We start from the raw sequence: 22,496 nt of genomic DNA on the forward strand, positions 1-22,496 counted from the left end.
TCTAAAGTTCTCTTCTGCTTATTTTGTTAGGTAGCTAAAGTATTAGTTGCTACCCTCCACTCCAACATTTTGAATTTTTTTCGGACACGTTGGATTTTCATATCACATCCCAAATGCTGCGAACATGTGCCTTTCCAGACGAACTCGAGGCGGCAAAAATTCCATGAGTTCGGTCTAGGTTGTTTGCACTCTTGAGCGTGAAATCACCTGACTTTTCATAGTGCCACACAATGCAGCCCTCGGTCGTACTGGTTGGGGTACGGATTTTGTATATTCCCTCGGCATCAAAAGGATGAAAGATTTGGTTTAAGAGCTCTGTATCCCACTCTTTGGACCCCATCCTTCATAAGTTGATTGGCCTATCTACAAACAGATATGAAAACCTGTCCCAAGTGATTCCGAGCTACAATACTGGATTATGGTCCATCTATCTCTGGTTGCCTACCTTTGGTTCACCAATAGATTTTTTTTAAGAAGCTCCATTTTTAGCCAGTAGTGGTGATGAGACCTTCCTCTGTAGGTGATGCTTCCAAAGCATAGAACAGGAAGATAGTGAACAAAAAAGGATGTCACTGATGTAAAAAAACTGGGCAACATTGGTTATCTGGCCACTATGTATATCTGTATTTGGTATATAATCCTTCCTTTCACACAACAATAGCAATTGTCCATGCCTCCCCCATGGCATGTTCAGCTTAATGCCTACTGAATCTCAAGATACAAAAAGACATTATTCAATCATGAAATTGAATAAGTTTTTCGGTGGAACAAATCAAATTAATGTTGTGAAACATCACAAACCATATAATATGAAAACACCGAATGAAAAAATGAACTACTTGTGTGTGCATGATTGGTCATCTGGTCTTAATGAATACGTATATGTAGAACAATATTCTTCATTTCACATAAGATACAAGAGTTGTGTTATAAATAAAATGCAAGAAACTTGGAAAATATCAAAACTTTCAATGGTGCAATTGAAGTCCAGAACCCTTGCTCAATCATAAGGGTATCTAAATGCCAATGACTATTGAAAAATAAGAAGAACATCGTAGCAAAATCTTGTTAGTGAAAAGGGACATGATATAAACACATATGACTTTTTGTGCATATGTATGTGAGAAACAAGTCAATTCTAGCTAGTGCATTTTTGGATACGTGAGAAGAAAGATGACATCTATACATGTGACTTAAGCTCAAATGGTTTGAGCACATGCATGCTATTTATGTAATAGTTTAACACAATTGTATGATGCAATGCATACCAAGGTAGAACAAAAATATGTCAAAACAAGGTAGATCAAACTTTTATGGAGGCTAGAAACATAACATGAAAAATTTCTTATAGAGGAAAGGGGAAGAGAAGGAGACGGAAGCGCGGCGGCATTGCAAGGAGCAAAAGGGCACGATGAGGAGTGGCGGCTAGGGTTTTCATCCGCTTAGAGGCCACATCAGAGAGAAAGAGAGAGTGCACAGGCGATTAGGGTTCCCTCACCTCCCGTCGGCGCCGCCATTGATCTACCTCGCTTATGTGGCCTTCGGTCCATGGAGGCGGGGTGGATCTCGGCCCCCGCCTCGAGAGGGCTCTGTTTTCCTGGTTTTAGGGTAAATGTTTGGTGGGACGACACTTAGATGGTGGTGGTGGTGTCTTCTCCAATAAAGTCTCCCCGGCTTCAGCCCCATCTCGGCGACGACGTCGGGAACCTTGTGGGAGTGGTGTGGTTCTTGAGGACTTCTTCTAGTTGTGGAGATCCATGGATCGTCAAGGAGCTTCATCGGCGGTTCTTCCTCCTTCGTCATCTCCGGGATGGATGTGGTCTTCTTGACCCGTTCGGCGACTTCCCGTCCGCATCCAACTAAGTCAGGCCGGCTCATGGAGGAGCGGCAGTGGCGGCGCATCGTCGACATGGTCTGGAGGTTGAAGACGAAGGGCATCTCAAGGAGTCCATTGCAATTTTCGTTTTTGTTGAGGTGCTTTGTACTATCTGGTGTTTCTTTTAATGCCAGGGTCCTTTTTGGAAAAAAGAAGAGGCCAAGCCCTCTCCTATCAAACCCTAAGCCACCATGCGAAATCCCAAAACTACCCCCACCCAAATCCTGGAAAATATCCAACGGCCAAGCTCGCATAAAAAATATCGAACGATTGAAATGATCCAGACCCAGAGATAGACGCCCACGATCGCATTGGCAAATCGATCGGGCGGACGATATGGTCCAAGCTCTGAGTGGCCCTAGTGCGTCGGCAAATCAATCGGACGGCAGATATGCTCTAAGCTCAGAAAACCCTAGTTTCTTGCATCTACATAACCATGGTATGGGTTGGAATTCCCAAGTGCGCCGCCGGTCATGCCCCCATCCAAAAAGCCCAGCGAGCTCCTCTGCGCATCCCTATCCCCGCTAGAGGCGACCTACCATATTTGATCTGAACTCTGAAGGCGACTGCATCCATGGAGAGCATGCCGGAGGAGCGGCGGCCGAAGCTTTCTGACGCCGGAGGCGGCGAGGACCGTCTCAGTGCATTGCACGACGACGCCCTCATCCAGATCCTCCTCAAGCTCCGTTGCCTCGCTACAGCCGCCCGGACCAGCGTCCTCTGCCGCCGTTGGCGCCACCTTTGGGCCCTCCTCCCGAAGCTGCACTTCTACAACGCGACAGACCCCCGCCGCATACGCTCCGCCCTCGCCGCCCACGAGGCCCCGACGCTCCAGGAGCTCGTCATCGTCCAGCAGGACGCCTCTTTCGGGCCCACAGGGGCGTGGCTCCCCATCGCCGCGTGCCGCCTCTCCGGCTTACTGTTTTGCCACTATCTGTCGCAGAGGGTCAGGGCTAGGAGAAGAGCTGCCTTGAAGCTGCCATGCTTCGAGAGCGCCACCGGGATCTCTATGCGGTTAGGGTTCCTCCGCCTTACGCTGCCGCCTTCCGGTGTGTTCGCCCGACTCAGTCTTCTTCACCTCTTTCAGCTCCGGCTGCATGGTATGTGTGAGCTCGGTGCCATTGTCTCCTCGCCGCGGTGCCCATGCTTGGGTAGACTCGTCGTCGATGACGTCCGGGGTGTGGGCGGCCTCGCAATCCACTCGGAATCTCTTGGACAAATTGAGCTATATAATCTGCCCGACTTGCAGCAGCTCACCATCGTGGCGCCATCACTCCAGCAACTAAAAGTGCAGGATTGCTTTGCTCCGGTTGCGCGGCAACCAGTTGCCAGCATCTCAGCCCCACACCTGCTGCAGCTCGCATGGATAGATGATTATGATCAAAACTCCGTCAAGCTTGGCGAGATGGCACACCTACAACGGCTTGACGTCCAACAATTTATCGTATATGGAAAGGACTACATTATTGCTTCGCACAACCGTAATTGTGCGCTTCTTTTGCGGCGCTTTGAACGCCTACACAGTCTTGTTATCACTCTTCATTGCCCCCCGGTGAGTTCATACTATGTATAATCTATGTCATTGTTGAACATGCTATGTACAATCCGTGTCATTGTTTAACTACTATATATGTATAATCCTTTTGTCTGTGACCTCTCATACGAACCGACAGGACATAGCTAACAAGAAATACTTGATGGAAGATATAACAAGGGTTCCTGATGTTAAATTATTGGGATTGGGCATAACAGCATGTGGACATTCCTTTGGAGCCAGCTTATTTCATGTTCTGCGGATGTGTACTGCAATAAGAAGGCTGAATCTTGGTCTTATCGTCGCACCTGAACACGAGGTATGCTATTCTCAATTTGTTTATCTGTCTAGGAGTATTCTCAGTTTGTTGTCATCTATCTGCTATAATTTTATGTCCATCAAACCAGATCGGTTGGTCTTGTTAAGCCAATGTGCCCCTTGTTTCAGGCAGAAACTGTGTGCCCATCAGGTTGTATATGTGATCAGCCGCCAAGCTGGAAAACCAGGGAACTCGTGTTGAATTGCCTCGAAGAAGTAGAAATATTTGACTTGAAAGGAAGTGAGCATGAAATCAGTGTTGTGAATCGTCTATTCAGTTGGGCACCGGTGCTAAAAAGGATGACAGTAAATTTCCATTACTCGGTCACGGAAAACAAAGCTGAAGAGCTCTGCCAAGTGTTACTAACCTTTTCCAGGCCGGAAATATGTATGATTTGTAGGATGCCCAACATGTCGGAGAAAGTTTTGCATGCTTAACAAGACACCAATTTTTCCCCAGTATCCATTGATTGTCAGTTGGGCGAGCAGCTTATGTGAGACTGGACTAAACTAGTTTAAACTGTAGCGACAATCTTCATGTGCGTGTAGCTAGCTGCTAGTTTCCCTCTCCATGATTTATGGTTTGATACTCATATGCTTGGTATGCATTTTGTGTGCGGTAACTAACTGTATGCCTCATGCCTATTAAAATCACAAGAATTTACTACTCTTCAAGTTTGAGAAATTGGCATGCTACTTTGGTTAATAACTTTGTAATAGGATTTCAGTTTACAAGATTGTCAGTTTGTTGGAAATGAAAAATGGTAACCAATTTTGTCTTGTCTGCTTTCCTTCCTCGGCAAAAGTTTTGATCTCCAAAAATTTGGGTCTAGTGCCAACCATCCAAAGCTATATATGCTTATTTCCTCCTCTTATCAACAATTTCTATAGTTGTCATTTCCACACGTATATATTGGGATGAGATGCTTAATTTGGAATGCAAAATACGAGCCCTTCTACAAAGCCTCTGATGAGGAACCATATAATAGGCCTTACCAGTTATCTGTTTCTGGGATTAATTCTTGTCGAAATCTCAAAGCTAAAGGTGCTGAGCTGGAATCTCATTCTAAGGATTCTTGTGTAATGAACAAGGGATACTACACAGAATATATGTGCTAATGAAACAATCACCTCCACTAAGCATCATGCATCCAAGAGGCTCGGAGATAAGTAAGCCATCACGCATTGCGTGCACCTGGAGGTTGACCATCAAGGTCCATTGTGAGGGTATACACCATGGCAGGTATGCCAAGCGAGAGGAGCACGGAGATAACACAGTTGCCGACCAGGTGGTCCTTGTCCCTGCTCCGTGGAACCATGACCGCGAAGATGAAGACTATAAATAGGAGACACGCCGTGTTGGCGAACGCCTGCACAAGATTAAAAAAAACAAAGAACTTGTGAGGCAAAACAAAGGATATATATATTCTCATACTGGACATATACAGGATCAAGGCAACACGCATGATAGCTTGCTCAGGCTGCAGGTGGGCACGTACCACGTACGTACCCTGAATGCGCCGACCCATGGAGGGTTGGTTTTCTTGGGTTTTGGCACCAGGCGTGGCGCCACCGTCCAAGCCTGCGGCTGCGGCTGCGGCAGCCATCCTTCCTCTAGCAAGCTGCAGCGCAGATCGTACGCCGGCGCCGGCATCGGCGCCGCCATGGACAGGAGCTTGGGAGGGTCGAGGCCGGTGGCCGTTCTTTGGTAGATGGACGTGCCGGAGTATATGTTATATATCTTGGTCGATTGGTTCAATCGCGACGAGTGTATATATAGATTGATTATATAAATATCTAAAATATCTTATAATCCAAAACAGAGGTTAGTACTCTACTTGCTTACGAAGAGGACTCCGATCCGGTCAGGTACCGCGTACCTGCGTACGTGCTATCAGTGGAGTACGTGCTAAAGGCGTATGCAGCCGTCACCACTCCCTTACCCAAGCCAACTTGAACTTGTTGATGACAGCCGACCGAAGCATTGCTGTCGTCACTTTCCTATATCAGAGCCAGCTTGACCTTATGGATGACAGCCAACCAACGCGCCAATGTCGGTGTTCCCCTATCTGAGTCGGCTTGACCTTGTCGATGACAGTCAACCGACATGCCACTATCGATGCTCCCCTACCTGAGCCCCCTTGACCTTGTTGATGACAGCCGACCTATGCGCGAGTGTCAGCGCTTCCCTACCTAAGCCGGCTTGACCTTATCGATGACAGTCGGCCGACCATTGTCGACGCTCCCTACCTGAGTCGGCTTGACCTTATCTATGACAACCGGTCGACGCACCACTATCGATGCTCCCCTACCTTAGTTGGCTTAACCTTGTCCATGATAACCGGTCGACGCGCCGCTGTCGCCGCTCCCCTATCGGAGCCGGCTTGACCTTGTCGATGACACCCGGTAAGTCTTCGTGTATGTGCCCCTAAAGACAAACGCCCTGGAGCCGTACTTGTCGTTGTTGAACCCTTGCATAGATCTAAAGCATCTGGCACCAAATCTCGTCACATGACGAGAAACTCTATCCTCACTGCCCAAGGAGACGGCGGGAATCTATGTTGGAGCTATGTCCAGATGGATAAACTCGAGGAGGAACGGAGCCCGGAAGACAAACTCGAGGCGGCAAAAATTCCATGAGTTCGGTCTAGGTTGTTTGCACTCTTGAGCGTGAAATCACTTGACTTTTCATAGTGCCACACAATGCAGCCCTCGGTCGTACTGGTTGGGGTACAGATTTTGTATATTTCCTCGGCATCAAAAGGATGAAAGATTTGGTTTACAAGCTCTGTATCCCACTCTTTGGACCCCTCCTTCATAAGTTGATTGGCATATCTGCAAACAGATATGAAAACCTCTCCCAAGTGATTCCGAGCTACAATACTGGATAATGTTTCATCTATCTCTGGTTGCCTACCTTTGGTTCACCAATAGAATTATTTTAAGAAGCTCCATTTTTAGCCAGTAGTGGTGATGAGACCTTCCTGTGTATGTGATGCTTCCAAAGCATACAACAGGAAGATAGTGAACAAAAAAGGATGTCACTGATGCTAAAAAACTGGGCAACATTGGTTATCTGGCCACTATGTATATCTGTATTTGGTATATAATCCTTCCTTTCACACAACAATAGCAATTGTCCATATGACTATTGAAAAATAAGAAGAACATCGTAGCAAAATCTTGTTAATGAAAAGGAACATGATATAAACACATATGACTTTTTGTGCATATGTATGTGAGAAACAAGTCAATTCTAGCTAGTGCATTTTTGGATACGTGAGAAGAAAGATGACATCTATACATGTGACTTAAGCTCAAATGGTTTGAGCACATGCATGCTATTTATGTAATAGTTTAACACAATTGTATGATACAATGCATGCCAAGGTAGAACAAAAAATATGTCAAAACAAGGTAGATCAAACTTTTATGGAGGCTAGAAACATAATAACATGAACCATTTTCTTATAGAGGAAAGGGAAGAGAAGGAGACGGAAGCGCGGCGGCATTGCAAGGAGCAAAAGGGCACGATGAGGAGTGGCAGCTAGGGTTTTCATCCGCTTTAGAGGCCACATCAGAGAGAAAGAGAGAGTGCACAGGCGATTAGGGTTCCCTCGCCTCCCGTCGGCGCCGCCACCGATCTACCTCGCTTATGTGGCCTTCAGGCTATGGAGGCGGGGTGGATCTCGGCCCCCGCCTCGAGAGGGCTCTGTTTTCCTGGTTTTAGGGTAAATGTTTGGTGGGACGACACTTAGATGGTGGTGGTGGTGTCTTCTCCAATAAAGTGTCCCCGGCTTCAGCCCCATCTCGGCGACGACGTCCGGAAGCTTGTGGGAGTGGTGTGGTTCTTGAGGACTTCTTCTAGTTGTGGAGATTCGTGGATCGTCAAGGAGCTTCATCGGCGGTTCTTCCTCCTTCGTCATCTCCGGGACGGATGTGGTCTTCTTGACCCGCTCGGCGACTTCTCGTTCGCATCCAACTAAGTCTGGAGGTTGAAGACGAAGTGTATCTCAAGGAGTCCATTGTAATTTTCATTTTTGTTGAGGTCCTTTGTACTATCTGGTGTTTCTTTTAATGCCAGGGTCCTTTTCGCAAAAAGGAAGAGGCCAAGCCTTCTCCTATCAAACCCTAAGCCACCATGCAAAATCCCAAAACTACCCCCAGCCAAATCCTGAAAAATATCCAACGGCCGAGGTCGCATGAAAAAATATCGAACGACTGAAATGATCTGGACCCAGAGATAGACGCCCACGATTGCATCGGCAAATCGATCGGGCGGACGATATGGTCCAAGCTCTGAGTGGCCCTAGTGCGTCGGCAAATCAATCAGACGGCAGATATGCTCTAAGCTTGGAAAACCCTAGTTTCTAGCATCTACATAACCATGGTATGGGTTGGAATTCCCAAGTGCGCCGCCGGCTAAATACGAAGCCAACATGTTCCACAAAAATGGTATGGGTTGGAATTCAGATCGGCTAAATACGAAGGCCAACATGTTCCACAAAAATGTGGCTCAATCCGCAGCTTGCCCTCGATGTCAAGACCTGTATGAGGATGCTCTTCATCTCATCTCCACCTGCTCCTTTGCCACACAAGTTTGGTCCAGCTTGGGCCTGTCTGCTCCGACCTCCCTCACTGCTCTTCATCAACACCCACCGATTCTGGGCCTCAACCCCAGCATCTGGCCATCGGTGGCCTTGACCATAACTTGGAAGCTATGGGACTCAAGAAATGCTCTCGTCTTCAGGAACGATGATCACTCTCACAGAATAACGCTAAGAAATATTGTAGCTGACTTCTCTCTCTGGGTTTTCCGGTTCAAAAAACTGATGACGGCAACTCGGCTAGACAGTGGCTAAATTTTCTCTCCTCTGCAATCCCTTCTAGCTGAACTTGTAATAATAACTTGCGTGTATTCCTCTGATCTCTTTGAGTGGTAATATATTCAGGTGGGGAAGCTCTCCCCCCGGTGACCGTTCAAAAAAAAATAGCTGGGCTATGGGCTGTATTGTAATGATTCTTTCTAGGGACTGCTCCTGTTTTGTGACTAGATTGATAATGTAGCCAGTATGTCGCAATTTATTAGATTCATCTTTAAATGCTTAGTTCATGTACCTGCTGACACTGCTTACCTTTTTAGGTAACAAATCAGCGCTTGACTAAGAAGGATCCTGAGAGAGATGTGCGCCATTTTGAATTGGAAGACCCATCTTATGTATTTTCTTTGTTCAATGTGATGATGTTAGCTTGCAGTCATCTTGTTAACACATGAATAGATTGAAAGATGCTAATTTTGTCATGTTAGGCGGTCCGTTATCAAGTCGGTGATGCTTTAGAAATTCTACTAAGTCAGAATCCATCAGCTGTTAATGCTTTCATCAAACGTTGTAACTTGGATCCAGATTGCTACATATCGGTACGTGGCTTTGTTTTACCTTTGTGTTTTTCTCCGCCATTGACACAACTTCCATTAGTATCTCAACACTTTTCCTTTCCACATTGGCTGTCTGCACATTGTTTGTTGCAAAACTAAATACAACTGCGCCTTGACCAGGCCGCTTTAGTAGTGAGCTATTCATCATGGTTTGAACAATACATCCTTTTTTTTTCCTTTCTCGAACCTATGATTCTTGGATTTAGGCATAAAAAGGGGGGAGGCTAGAGGAAGCTATGTTTTCTTATATCTTCTCAATCAACCATCTGGTTGCAGTTATAGAACTCGATGGCTGATTCTGCCTGATTCTATGGGAAGCTGATTCTGTGGGAAGTTTCCCAAAAGCTGATTCTGGAGAATCAAAAGCTAAAAAGAACTGGGCCATATAGGTGCGACAGTGGGTGGGAAAGCAAGTAACCACAGGAGAAGCACACACCCAATGCTTTTTTTTGGATTTGTGAAACGGAAAACCATCACTATAAAAAAAGAATTTGCAACAAACAGTACTGTAGCTAATTTATTGCGACATACACAAGTATAGTAACAAACAAACATACATCACTCTGCTACTACTGATCTCTACGAGGAGTTTAACATCTTCAGTTCAGGATGGTTTGCATGCTTGTCAAGTTGCCTGCGCAAGTCTTGCGCGAAGCTGCTGCTGTACTCTCCCGTTACACAGATTTCCTTGAGTCCATGTAGGTACCTTAGCCCGTCAATCCACAAGCACGACGATCCACCACAAGATCTGCAGCAGTTAATGTTGAGCGTCTCAACCGAGAAAAAAGTTGCCCGTCCAAAAGTTACCCTTGAGCGGATGCCGTGGCAGTCAAACCTGAGGTGCTCGACAGGTCTCCACTCAGAACCATCAGGTGTAGGCACATGACCAAATGTGAGAAGCTCCTCTACCGGCTGGACATGAGGGCGGTCAGAGCTTCGTAACATATCCCGGCTAAATAACATGCCTATGTCCTCTCCAGTTGATACCCTCCACTCATGTTGGAAACATACGGGATCGGGAAGCCTGGTCCATGTTTGCCTTATGCATGCAACACTGTTACGACTACTAGTGTACAGTACCTTAAGGCGCTTCAGGGTCTTGGGCAGCACGGAGATGCGGTCAAAACAAGCAAACTCATAGCTGCCGGCATTCTCCTGCAGCACCAGTAGTTGCAGTGACAAGGACTCGAGATGAGGGAGGTGACCGGAGATGGCATCGCACAACCCCTTCCAGTTTTTACTGTTGATGCCGGTCAACCCGAGCTTGCGCAGCTGGGTAAGATTCTCGAGCTCCTTGAGGAGTAGGAGACTGTCTTTCCCACCTGCAATATTCACAACACCGAGTGTATGCAACTCCGTCAGCTTCCCAATCCCCTCGGCGGCGGCACGAACAATCTCAACACCGTCACCATTTGCAGCAACACGAACGCGACGCCTGCGCTGTTTCTTCGACTCCCACCAGCTACTGCTGCTGCTGGATTCCACCAAAGCATGCACCCTATTCTTCAATGCTCCAGTAATTCTAGATGATGCTCGTTGGACCACACCTAATGCTGCTGCTGCTTTGACTCCTACAAAGGAGCTCCTTCCACTATGGATGTCTTCTTCTTGTGTTGTTGTTGTTGTTGGTGGTGGTGGTGGTGGTGGTGGTGGCATTGCTGCTGCTGCTCTTGTTGCTGCTTGTAGTCGTCTTGCTTTGGTGGTGCCAGCACGAATGTACTGAAGCTTGTGTAGCTTGGTGATGATAGCAGGTGGCAGCTCGACTATGGAGGTGTGCCTGGCATCCAAAGTCTCCAGCTGAGTCATGGCACCCAATGAATCAGGGAGACGAGTGACTTCCATGCATCCACGCAGGGACATGAACTTGAGGCGACGAAACTGCTTCACGATCTTCTCCAGAACATCATCTGTTACACTAGCAGTACCATCTGATGTCCTACTAGTACCCTCTAGATCAAGCACCCGAAGCACCTTCATCTTGTCCGAGACGAGGAATGGCACCCACTTCCCAAACACTGTCAAAGACCGTAGCCGTGACAAGTCCATGCTATTGAACACAATCTCATCCCTGTCCCAACAGCTGCTTATGGTGAGGTGTTGTCCCGTGAGTCGCGAGCTGGGGCTGCAACCCCCCTCTAGTGCAAACACAAGATTATCTTCCATTGGCCGTGACTTGATGTATTCACGGAAGAAGCCATTGACCATCCAGCTTTTTGTCGTTGATGATGTCCGCTGATCCAGATATAATATGCTCAATTTCATGAGTTCGGAGAAGAGCTTTTCTCCCTTCTCTGCAGCACCACCACCACCACAAGAGGAGTAACCCTCTGCAATCCACCGCCTGAGCAAACGCCTTTGCCTAATGCTTTGGTCCATAGGGAATACTGACATATAGAAGATACATGGCTTGAGTTCATCTGAGCAGGCATCAAAATAGGATTGCATCCAACAAAAGATACCCTTTAATCTAGGAAAGCTTAACGAGTTCTCCAATATTTCCATCAATTCAGCATTGAAAAGCTCCAAGGAACTAATTCTCTCTGAGTATGGGATGGCAATTTTTCCTGCAGCAACTATTACTTCTGGAAGCCCACCACACTTGGACATGATATGCTTTAAAATTGGTTCTACTACCTCAGGGAAAGATTGAGACAGTTTCTCGGCTTTGAGATTAATCTGCAGTTTGGATAGAATATGTCAGCTTAATCAGTGTGCAGGGAGGGAGGAGAGGAATATGCATGCACTCGAGTTGCCTACCTTCTTGAAGAGATTAAGGGCCAAATCATCTTTTAGACCTTTGACATTGAGAATTTCATCCTTTTTATTAGTACAATATGTGGCGATGCTTTCTTCACGTGTAATGACAACGGTTCTTCCTCTAACAGGCTGGGAAAACAAAGCTTTTTTTATCAAGTCCCAGTCATGCTTCGACTGCAGACCATCAATAACAACGAGACAATTGTTTTGACGGAGGATTTTACAGCACCCTTGAATTGGGTCTTTTCCTTCCATCATACTAATTAATGCAGTTTCCTTTGCCTCAAGATTATCCGGATAAAAATTCAAAAGCAATCTCCGGCATAAGTCCGTCAAATCGAAAGGATGGGGTACATCCACCCAGCTGTGCATTATGTAGTGTCCGCCTGTTATCACTTTGCCGTGGAAACTCTCTCTGACGATAGCTGATTTCCCAACACCAGCAATCCCCCACACACACAACAACTTCACGTCAGGACTACGGCGATAAAAAAAGTCCATCTCATCACTACGCCCAACAAAGTTATCAAGTTCAAATTCACCATCTTCCTTTCTGTTGTCTCCTCCATCTGAACATCCACAACGGTCAGAACCCTGCAAGTATGCATGCATGTACAGAGAGGATACATAATTAATTGGCTTCTCGTAGAATCACATAGAAGCATTAATTAATTATTATTGTAATTACACATAGTAGTATGATACGTGCATACCTTGATCATCAGATCTCTGAGGCTGAGCAGCTGATATTCTTTATGATATACACAATATGTGGCCACATTTTTACTTCTTGTAAGAACAACGATATAAGCTCTAGTAGACTCACATAACAGGTGTTTTTTAATCGAGTCCCATTCTGCGTTGGACTCCATCTCATCAATAAAGAGGAGGTGATCATTTTCAGTCAGAAACTTTAGACATTCTTTTGTTATAGCCTCGGGTTTCATCTGCATGAGCTCTACAAATGCATTACCTTGGTCATGTTTTGGCCTAGATTCCAAAAGTATGTCCATGGCCAAGGCATCAACCTGCGTATTTTGCTGACCGGCGAATCCGTGTGTATGGATATTCCAGTAGCTGTATTCAAATTTCACTCCATTGACTACTCTCAACTTATTCAGGGTGTCGTTGGCCAATTGACTCATGAACTGGCTTCTGTCATCGAAATACAAATCCTGTTCTAACAATGAGATAACACCACCATGTCTTCTTAATCGCCAAATTAATTCGCCCAAGCCATGTCGATGCCAACAGTCCTGCAGCAATGAAATAGTTTTATTAAACTGATGCAAATTGATCGCCTATTTAATTAACGTGTCATTAAATATCCTACTTAATAAGGGCGAGATGGTGGAATAAATTAAATAACCCTTTGTTGTAAACTAAAAGCAAACCTAGCACATAGTCGAGCCCAAAACAGTTTTTTAAACAAAGCTATTGCCAAACCACTAAACTAGTACTTGTATATATACTTGCTTAACCAATTACTACCTCCTTTTCGGTTTGTAAGGCTCACACATATCCCTAGATTGATAAATTGACCAACGTATTATTTTTTGTGAATCACCGGGGGAGGAGTCCCTCCATCTAAATATATTGCTCAAAGTGGCCACAATGCCAGGAGAGTGATCCAGTTTATAAGGAAAACCGGATCGAAAACGTTAATAAATTGACCCCGTTTATGAGGAAAACCGAGCCGAAAACCAGACAAGTAATGAGTGTTACAAGAAAAGGAGAGGAACAGGACGCCCAACATAAGGCAAGACCTAACTAGCATACTAACAGGACCAGGTAGACGAGGGGTGCGTCGAGGGATCACACTACCAAGACTCTACAAACAGTCTAACGCACCGCACCGGCATGCGTATCAAACCCCACAGCACAACGGAGGAGCATCCACAATCCACGAGTGCCAAAGCTTAACACGAACCTTGACTGAGCGCTCCGCCACGGAAGTTCAAGACGATTAGCAAGTCGGGGAGGCGTCATTGCATCGTCATTAAGCAAAGATGAACCAAGACGAGTGTGACGCCCCCGATTTAATCGTACACTAATCATACACACAAACGTGTACGATCAAGATCAGGGACTCACGGGAAGATATCACAACACAACTCTACAAATAAAATAATTCATACAAGCATCATATTACAAGCCAGGGTCCTCGAGGGCTCGAATACAAGAGCTCGATCATAGACGAGTCAGCGGAAGCAACAATATCTGAGTACAGACATAAGTTAAACAAGTTTGCCTTAAGAAGGCTAGCACAAACTGGGATACAGATCGAAAGAGGCGCAGGCCTCCTGCCTGGGATCCTCCTAACTACTCCTGGTCGTCGTCAGCGGGCATCACGTAGTAGTAGGCACCTCCGGTGTAGTAGGAGTCGTCGTCGACGGTGGCGTCTGGATCCTGGGCTCCAACATCTGGTTGCGACAACCAGGAAGAAGGAAAGGGGGAAAGGAGGGAGAAAGCAACCGTGAGTACTCATCCAAAGTACTCGCAAGCAAGGAGCCACACTACATATGTATGCATTGGTATCAACTGGAATAAGGCTATCATAGGTGGACTGAACTGCAGAATGCCGGAATAAGAGGGGGATATCTAGTCCTTTCAATGACTATGCTTCTGGCAGCCTCCGTCTTGCAGCATGTAGAAGAGAGTAGACTGAAGTCCTCCAAGTAGCATCGCATAGCATAACCCTAACCGATGATCCTCCCCTCGTCGCCCTGTGAGAGAGCGATCACCGGTTGTATCTGGCACTTGGAAGGGTGTGTTTTATTAAGTATCAGGTTCTAGTTGTCATAAGGTCAAGGTACAACTCCAAATCGTCCTGTTACCGAAGATCACGGCTATTCGAATAGATTAACTTCCCTGCAGGGGTGCACCACATACCCCAACACGCTCGATCCCATTTGGCCGGACACACTTTCCTGGGTCATGCCCGGCCTCGGAAGATCAACACGTCGCAGCCCCACCTAGACCAACAGAGAGGTCAGCACGCCGGTCTAAACCTAAGCGCCTAGGGGTCTGGGCCCATCGCCCTTAGCACACCTGCACGTTGCAAACGCGGCCGAAAGCAGACCTAGCCTAGTGGCCTTCCAGTCCAATCCGGCGCGCGCCACTCAGTCGCTGACGTCACGAAGGCTTCGGCTGATACCACGACGCCAAGATACCCATAACTACTCCCGCGTAGATGGTTAGTGCGTATAGACCAAATGGCCAGACTCAGATCAAATACCCAGATCTCGTTAAGCGTGTTAAGTATCCGCGAACGCCGACCAGGGCCAGGCCCACCTCTCTCCTAGGTGGTCGGAACTTGCCCTGCCGCTCCGCCTCAAAACTCCACTCGCGGGTGCTCCTCAAGCCGACCCGTCTTTAGTCACCACATGTATCATGTATAAAGTATATAGTATATACCCGTGATCAACTCCCGAGTGATCACGGCCCGATAGTATAGCATGGCAGACGGACAAGGATGTAGGGCCACTAATGATAAACTAGCATCCTATACTAAGCAATAGGATTGCAGGTAAAGGTAACAACAGTAGTAGCAAGGACAGGCTATGCATCAGTATAGGATTAACGGGAAGCAGTAACATGCTACGCTACTCTAATGCAAGCAGTATAGAGAAGAGTAGGCGATATCTGGTGATCAAAGGGGGGGCTTGCCTGGTTGCTCTGGCAAGAGAGAGGGGTCGTCAACTCCGTAGTCGTACTGGGTAGCAGCGGCGTCGGTCTCGGTGTCTAGCGAGAGAAGAGGGGGAGAAAAAATAAATATTTAATCAAACAGATGCATAGCGATGCATGACAAGACAAGTAGCGGTGCTAGGGGTGCCCTATCGCGGTATGAGGAGATACCGGTGAAGGGGGGAAACATCCGGGAAAGTATCCCCGGTGTTTCGCGTTTTCGGACAGATGAACCGGAGGGGGGAAGTTGCGTGTTTGCTATGCTAGGGATGCGCGGCGGACGAACGGGTTGCGTATCCGAATTCGTCTCGTCGTTCTGAGCAACTTTCATGTACAAAGTTTTTCCATCCGAGCTACGGTTTATTTTATATTAATTTTAAAAGATTTAAATCATTTTTAGGATTTATTTATTTAATTTAATCAACATTATCCAGAATAGTGTCTGCTGACGCATCATGACGTCAGCATGATGTCAGTAGTTGGCTTCGTCAACCTGACAGGTGGGTCCCGTTCGTCATACTCTGTTTTAATTAACTAACAGTTAATTAGGTTAATTAGTGATTAGGTTAATCTAATTATGATTAATTAACTTAATTAATTCCTTAATTAATTAATTATTATTATTATATTTTTTTAATTCTTTTCTTCTTCTTTTTTTAATTAAAACGTTCTGGGGCGTGTGCCCCACTTGTCATAGGGCCAAGGCCCTTAACGGGCATACGGGCAGGTTGGTGCGGGCGAAGCCGCACCCCTGCCCGATAGCGAGGCGAGGCCGGTTCGGGGCCGGAGCGGGCGCGACCAGCGCGGGCCATAGCCGGCGGCGACGGCCGCGGTAGGTGGGGGCAGCAGCGCCGGCGGCCACCGCAACGGAGAGGAGTCCTGGGACGGAGCGCGCGAGAGCGGGCACCGGCGAGCGTGGCCGCGGCCAACGGGGACAGAGGTGGGGCGCGTGTGCCGGTGCGCCAGCGAGTGCCTCCGGCGGCGGTTCGGCGGACGAGCAGCAGAAGTGGGGCGGGGCGCGGGCGTGCGGTCGTGGGCGCGGGCAGTGGGCAGTGGCGGGACTGCGGCTGTGGCCGCGCGGGCGCCGGCGAGGCGTGGGCGTGCCGGAGCGCGGACGACGCGGTGAGCGAGCGAGGGGGAGAGAGAGGAGGGGCGCGGAGGCCGTAGCCTCACCGGAGACGTAGGGTCTAGGGCAGCGGTTGTCGGGGGGAAGGACGGAGACGACTTGCGACGGGGAAGCAGGCCGGTGGGGAACTCCTGGCGCCGGCGCGGTCCAGGCGGCGACGGGCACGCAGGGGGAGAGGGGCGAGGGGAAGACGAGGATGAAGCGGTCCGACGGGGGGGGGGGGGGGGGAGGGTCGAGGCGGAGGGCGACGGTGGCAGCTCCGACGTAGTGGCCGCGGGGGTCGGCGGCGGCGTCAACGGGATCCCGATCCAGATCGGATCGGGAGGGAGTGGACCGAGCGGGGAGGGGGGGGAGTGGGGGATATGGGCTAGGGTTCGGTGGGAGTGGGGGGTTAAGCAGGGGTGGGGTGGGCCGGTTGGGTAGCCTGGTTCGGCGGCCAGTTGGGCCGTTCGGCCCAGTTGGCCAAGGGGGTTTCCTCTTTCTTTTCTTTTGTTTTTTTTTTGTTTTACCTTTTATTTATTTCTCTTTTATTTTAGTTGCACTATATTTTTGGTTTAGTAAAATATGAAAACAGCTCCAAAAATAGTGTGTCAAATTAATCCACTGTTCTAAGAAGTTTTACCCCAGAATAAAAATAGTTTAGTATTTGATAAAATATATTAGGAGTATAACTAATTGTTTTGATGTTGTTTTAATCACTTAAGGGTATTTAAATATTTTATAAAGATGTTGTTACTCCACCAATAATATCCATGATTTATTTGTCACATTAAGAACATTTTAGTTTTGACTTTTGAAAACTTTAATTGTTTGACTTGATTTTAAATTTGAATTCGAACCGTTTTTGAACCATCACGAGATTAATAACAGTAACTGAGGTGACGTGGCATCATTAGCGTGGAATTACTGTAGCATGATTACCCGGGCGTCACAACGAGACCAAGAGCCTGAGGCTCGCCTCAACAGAGCATGGGCATGAGCATGCATAGAGCACGCCAGAGACCACATGTAGGACAACCGAAGAGAAACACCTGAAGAAGAACACACCACCCTCGGTCCTGAGCAGGCCGCACCACCATGACCAACCCATGGAGCGTGCAAACGAGATCCAAAGTTCTTCCAGGCGACGCCCCAAAGAGGGAAGCAACGATGCCGACGCCGTCGCCCGACCTGACTGGGTCTTAGGCTTTCGCCCGAAGAACTGGATCCAAGGGTGCGTGAAGGGTGGACTCCACGGCGGCGCCTCCAAGAAGGTGAAACGACGCCCACAGACACCGACGCCATCGGCCGGCAAGAGCGCGGCAAGCTTTTGCCCGGAGCAACACCCACACCCACACCCCCACGCATAGCACCTCCGCTGACCCGCACACCTCCCACGAAGCCATCGCGCCATGACCAAGCAGAAGCCACCACAATCCTCGCCGCCGGCTAGACGCCAACGAGCCGAACACGGCCGAAACAGGCCAGATCCAGCAACCCACTGCTGTTGCAGCGCCACAGAAGAGCCCCGAGCAGGGAGGGAGGGCCGCCACCCCACCCCAACTCGCCGGACAAGCTACCAGATCGGCAGCCGACCGACCGAAGCTCCAGCCTAAACCACCACGGCACCTAGCCGGAGAAGACGCTGCAGGAGGCCTCCAGGACGCGCACCAGAGGAGCCGAGCCTCCCTCCACCGCCCGCGCCAACCGCCGCCTGCGGATCCCAGATCGGATCGGGACCGAACAGCCCCGACGACTACGACCTCGCGCACCGCGATGGTGCACCCACCACCGCGACCAGACGCCGCGACGCACGCCGAAGACCGCCTCCGCCGCGAGCAAGGACGCTGCCCCGGAGCCGAACACCGGACAGCCGCCACCCGCACGCGAGATCCCCTCCTCCCGAGTGAGCAGCGGCCAGAGAGCACCCCGCCGCCGCCGGCTCCGCACAGGCTTTGCCTGCCGGAGGTCACCGGCGACGGCGAGGAGGAGAGGGGCTGGTGAGGGGAGGCTGCGGGAGGAGCGGGGGTCGCCGCCCGTGTCGCCCCGGGGAGGGAGCGGCGCGGGGGCTCAGGGATCTTTTTTTCGCGTATCTGAGAGTGGGTGACCAACTTATTATGAGTGATATATTAAAAAATTATCATTGGAAACTTCAAATGCTATATATCACAGATGCTTTCAGATTTTTTTTCCCCCCTTCCATTGATAATCGAGCTTTAGCGTAGGGAAGATTAGAGTACGCGCTGGACCTCCGGCCTTTTGTGCATGATAACGTTAACCTGGAGTTATATTGATGTTTATGTAGTAGGAGTAGGAGTAGTACCAATATCTACCTCAATCACTAAGGGGGGGGGGGGGGGGGATGTAATGTAAGCACCGCTTAAGTAATGCATCCTCTTTTTATCAAGGCTGCGGGGCCATGGGCTCTACAGGCCATAACGTATCTCCGCCTATGCTGGAAATCTACTAACATCATTTCCTATTGCAGCCCTACCATGCAATGAGTATGTGACTTACAGGCGCGTAGTTTTCTGGCAATTGTTATAAGAAAGACTGCCTTCTGTACAACCATGAAAACTAAAGGGTATTCTGAGGCCTACTTTTAAGTATATTCTTAAAACTTTGAACAAACTTGAAAGTTTGAGCAAATGTTGGTCGGACCACAGTGCCATTTTTTCTCAGATATATTTGCGGTCTAGTAGCCAACAAGTAGATACAGTTTTATATTGTTAATAGTATATCATGTCGTTCCTTCAGCACCAAGTGTCTAAATATATAAGCTAATAATACATATTTAATAATTATTATGGGTGGCATATTAAATCCTAGGTCACAAGTAATGCTCAATCTATAACTAGGTACCAGCTCTTGGGTTAAAATGAACATTTGGAATAGGGCGACCTGATATCTTAAAGTTCCTCTCATAGAGTAGACATATGTTTTCCATGATTAAATACTAAATTCTAAAAAAACATCTTAATTAACTGCATAAAAGCTGGGGAAAGTAATGATGTAAGTTGGTATGCAAATACATTGAACAGTGAAAGTGGAAAGTAATAAAAAATAATGTACTAATATTTTCTCAGTGTCTATCGAACTAAAGTTGTTATTAGCTAGATTCTTCCTCAAATTAAGATTATGATTCTGTATCACAAAATTAACTGCACGTTAGTAGAGCAATCATATAGCTAGTGGTGACTAATTGCTCTACATAACCAATAAAAAATTACACATAAATTGTGTATCTGCAGTTTATATGTACCTTTGGGAAAAAGGCATAAAGACCTCGGTCATGAGACAAGTGTATAAGTTGGGAAACTTGGTAGGGGACCCGCGTGCAGACAATTGCAATTTTCAAATGCTTGGTGGAGACAACAATCCGGCTGCCCTTTTTGCCGTCCGGGAGACACTTTCTGATGGCATTCCAGTCTGCAACACTGGATAACTCTTCCTCTAGGACGATGAGATACCTGTGCTTATTGACTTGCGGCATGAGCTCGGATATGTCCTCATGGTGGTGGTGATGGTGAGATGTACTAAACTGAGTCAACAAGTCGTTGAGAAACTTTACCGGGTTGAAAGGATGATGTGTACTCAACTTTACCCAGGCACGGTTCTTGAATTCTTGGTAGATTTCTGGGTCATCATACGCCTTCTTCAGAATACTCATGCACCCATGTTCCCCAACAACATCAACTTGAGGACTTGGCCAAAGTGAGAGAGGTGTGATTCTGGACTATGGTTCAGCCGAACCTATGGTCGACGCCGTACGATTCAACATCCTGCTACATGTGGATCCGCGTCATGCATTGTTTAACATGCAAACAGCTCCCATCATGCATTTTTTAATCAATCATACACGGATCCTTATGAAAAGTGTTCAGAGATCAATGGTGTCGAGCGTAGGTTCGGCTGAACCATGGTTCCGTATAACATTTTCGCCAAAGTGAGATCACTTGGAGCTCACTGCCTTGGCAATCAATCAACCTTTTCAGATCGTCGGTGATGTGATCGCCAAACTTTCCCATGGTCTTCCACACCTCCATTAGGTCTTGGAATGTTGCCGCTGCTGCCAATGTATAGGGGGTGGTGGCCTCCAGCTTGGAGCCAGGGGCGTCATCGAAGTTGCTGAGGAGGTTGTAGCGGGTGCATCTTTGGCTTACATCCACCACCCTGGCTTTGAGCTCCTGTATATTGGCTATTGCCTCATCCAAGGGAAGTAGCCGTAGCATGGGGAAATAATGCCGGCCCAGGCGCCAGCTCCATATACAAGCACACGGCTTGGTTGCGCTGAGGCTGATGATGAGCTCGGCGCAGTCCTCCACGTCGAAGGCAAGCTCACGGAGCTGCCTCACCCATGTCCGCACCACTTCATTCTTGGCACGCTCTATGTTCGCCTCCTTGAGGAACGACCGCATCATTTGGAACTCGCCCGTGATGAACACCAGGTCTTGCTGAACTTGCACCTTGAGCCTCAGCTCTTCCGCGATGGCCGTCCTCATAGCGACCAGCGTCCCCTCCACCGCCGTCTTGGCTAGCCCAATCGCGAACCTCTCCGCCATTGCTCTCTTCTTGCTTGCTTGTGTGTGTGTGTGTGTGTGTGTGTGTGTGTGTGTGTGTGTGTGTGTGTGTTTAGTGGTTGATGCTCATAATGCTTAGCCTCGGTTTGTGAAGCGGATGGACAAGGAATTATAAAGCGGTTGATGGGGAGCCAGGTTTAGGTAAGCATCGTATGTAGTCAGACAACCCTTACAAATGCAAGCTGGTTGGATAGAAGGAGTTGAACCTAGAGTAAGATTACTTAGGGGTTACCCCCCCCCCCCCCCCCCTCCCCCCCCCCTCCTTTTTTTTATAAGAGTAAGAGGTGGCACCACAGCATGCGCACCATGTCTCTTTGTACATAACTATCACATTCTATTAATTCAAGCAGGACCTTTGCCAGCTGCTTGATTAGACAAACGAGTCAGTCCTAACAGACTAATACAGCATATATTTGGCTGCCCACGATTAGCCCACTAATCGCCTACCTACCGTGTGGCTATTACACCCTTTGTTTAAGCCTGCTCTTTGCAAGCGGTCTCAGGAAATTAAGCAAAAGTTGAGGCAAGATGTCTGAAAAAGGCTTTCGCGCCATTTTATATATAAAGCAAAGATCCACGGCAACCTGATACAGACGCACGCCACCATACCACACGCACACACCCAAAGCAAGATACATAAGCGCTGATCGCAGCAACAACATCCCTAGCCCTACAAGAGCAACCAGGGTCTCAACGGGACCACGCCACCACAAAGAGACGAAGCCGCATATGACGAACAGTGGGCCTCAAGGCGGCGCCTTCAGGAAGGATATGACACCAAAGCGCCACCATCGCCCGATCCGAGGATCAGAGTTTTCCGCGACGACACCTTCAAGAAGGGAACGAGTTCCGTCGTCACCGGTCCGCCCAAAGATAAAGCAAGTTTTCACCCCGGCCAACACTCACCGCCATCAAACGCCACACCCCAGCAACCACGCCGCACACACGGCCATGGCCTCCGGGTAGCACCAAGCAATGAGCTCTGCCCATGAGCATCGTGCTACCACCACCAAGGTCGCCGCCTTAGCATCCAAGACCTTGACACCACCTCACTCGAGATTCGCCACTGCCCCAACCAAAAAGACGAGCGGAAAGGTCCCGCCTTTCACACCCCTGGGCAGCCCCCAGCGCCGAGACCCAATATGCCGGCCAAAACTGGCCTCCATCGACCTGTCCTGTTGCATCGGGCGCGAGACAAGCTC

At 48.3% G+C, this 22,496-nt stretch overlaps 3 protein-coding genes across 4 annotated transcripts; 1 reads left to right on the plus strand and 2 right to left on the minus strand.

Moving 5' to 3' along the window:
* Positions 1-2,323: 2,323 nt before the first annotated feature.
* On the plus strand, positions 2,324-4,508 carry LOC125547903 (putative F-box/FBD/LRR-repeat protein At4g03220). Its single transcript, XM_087546300.1, has 3 exons — positions 2,324-3,428; positions 3,550-3,729; positions 3,858-4,508. The coding sequence occupies exons 1-3, from the start codon at positions 2,451-2,453 to the stop codon at positions 4,164-4,166; spliced, it is 1,467 nt and encodes a 488-aa protein (XP_087402426.1). The 5' UTR covers positions 2,324-2,450; the 3' UTR covers positions 4,167-4,508.
* Positions 4,509-4,585: 77 nt separating this feature from the next.
* LOC125546628 (uncharacterized) lies at positions 4,586-5,455 on the minus strand. The gene is made up of 2 exons (XM_048710810.2): positions 5,239-5,455; positions 4,586-5,098 (listed from the first exon to the last, which is right to left on the minus strand). The coding sequence occupies exons 1-2, from the start codon at positions 5,392-5,394 to the stop codon at positions 4,907-4,909; spliced, it is 348 nt and encodes a 115-aa protein (XP_048566767.2). The 5' UTR covers positions 5,395-5,455; the 3' UTR covers positions 4,586-4,906.
* A 4,189-nt stretch (positions 5,456-9,644) lies between these two features.
* Positions 9,645-21,480, minus strand: LOC125547904 (protein RECOGNITION OF PERONOSPORA PARASITICA 7-like). Of its 2 annotated transcripts, XM_087546302.1 has the most exons (5): positions 20,667-21,480; positions 19,977-20,434; positions 12,636-13,178; positions 11,923-12,516; positions 9,645-11,841 (listed from the first exon to the last, which is right to left on the minus strand). In XM_087546302.1, the coding sequence occupies exons 1-5, from the start codon at positions 21,274-21,276 to the stop codon at positions 9,745-9,747; spliced, it is 4,302 nt and encodes a 1,433-aa protein (XP_087402428.1). In that variant the 5' UTR covers positions 21,277-21,480; the 3' UTR covers positions 9,645-9,744. The 2 variants fall into 2 exon arrangements, with proteins under 2 accessions (XP_087402428.1, XP_087402427.1); XM_087546301.1 differs by lacking the exons at positions 19,977-20,434; positions 20,667-21,480 and having other exon boundaries at positions 12,749-12,917.
* Positions 21,481-22,496: the final 1,016 nt, after the last annotated feature.

Source organism: Triticum urartu, chromosome 3A (genome assembly GCF_056163025.1).
Source record: "Triticum urartu cultivar PI428250 chromosome 3A, HENAU_Tu73, whole genome shotgun sequence".
Lineage (NCBI taxonomy): Eukaryota > Viridiplantae > Streptophyta > Magnoliopsida > Poales > Poaceae > Triticum > Triticum urartu.

Excerpts from the sequence above, each read along its gene's own strand:
- LOC125547903 (XM_087546300.1), top strand. The coding sequence starts at position 2,451 with ATGGAGAGCATGCCGGAGGAGCGGCGGCCGAAGCTTTCTGACGCCGGA. Across the intron at positions 3,429-3,549 it reads TCACTCTTCATTGCCCCCCG|GACATAGCTAACAAGAAATA; the intron begins GTGAGTTCATAC and ends ACGAACCGACAG. Across the intron at positions 3,730-3,857 it reads TCGTCGCACCTGAACACGAG|GCAGAAACTGTGTGCCCATC; the intron begins GTATGCTATTCT and ends CCCTTGTTTCAG.
- LOC125546628 (XM_048710810.2), bottom strand. The coding sequence starts at position 5,394 with ATGGCGGCGCCGATGCCGGCGCCGGCGTACGATCTGCGCTGCAGCTTG. Across the intron at positions 5,099-5,238 it reads CATGGGTCGGCGCATTCAGG|GCGTTCGCCAACACGGCGTG; the intron begins GTACGTACGTGG and ends AATCTTGTGCAG.
- LOC125547904 (XM_087546302.1), bottom strand. The coding sequence starts at position 21,276 with ATGGCGGAGAGGTTCGCGATTGGGCTAGCCAAGACGGCGGTGGAGGGG. Across the intron at positions 12,517-12,635 it reads TCAGAGATCTGATGATCAAG|GGTTCTGACCGTTGTGGATG; the intron begins GTATGCACGTAT and ends GCATACTTGCAG. Across the intron at positions 11,842-11,922 it reads CCCTTAATCTCTTCAAGAAG|ATTAATCTCAAAGCCGAGAA; the intron begins GTAGGCAACTCG and ends TCCAAACTGCAG.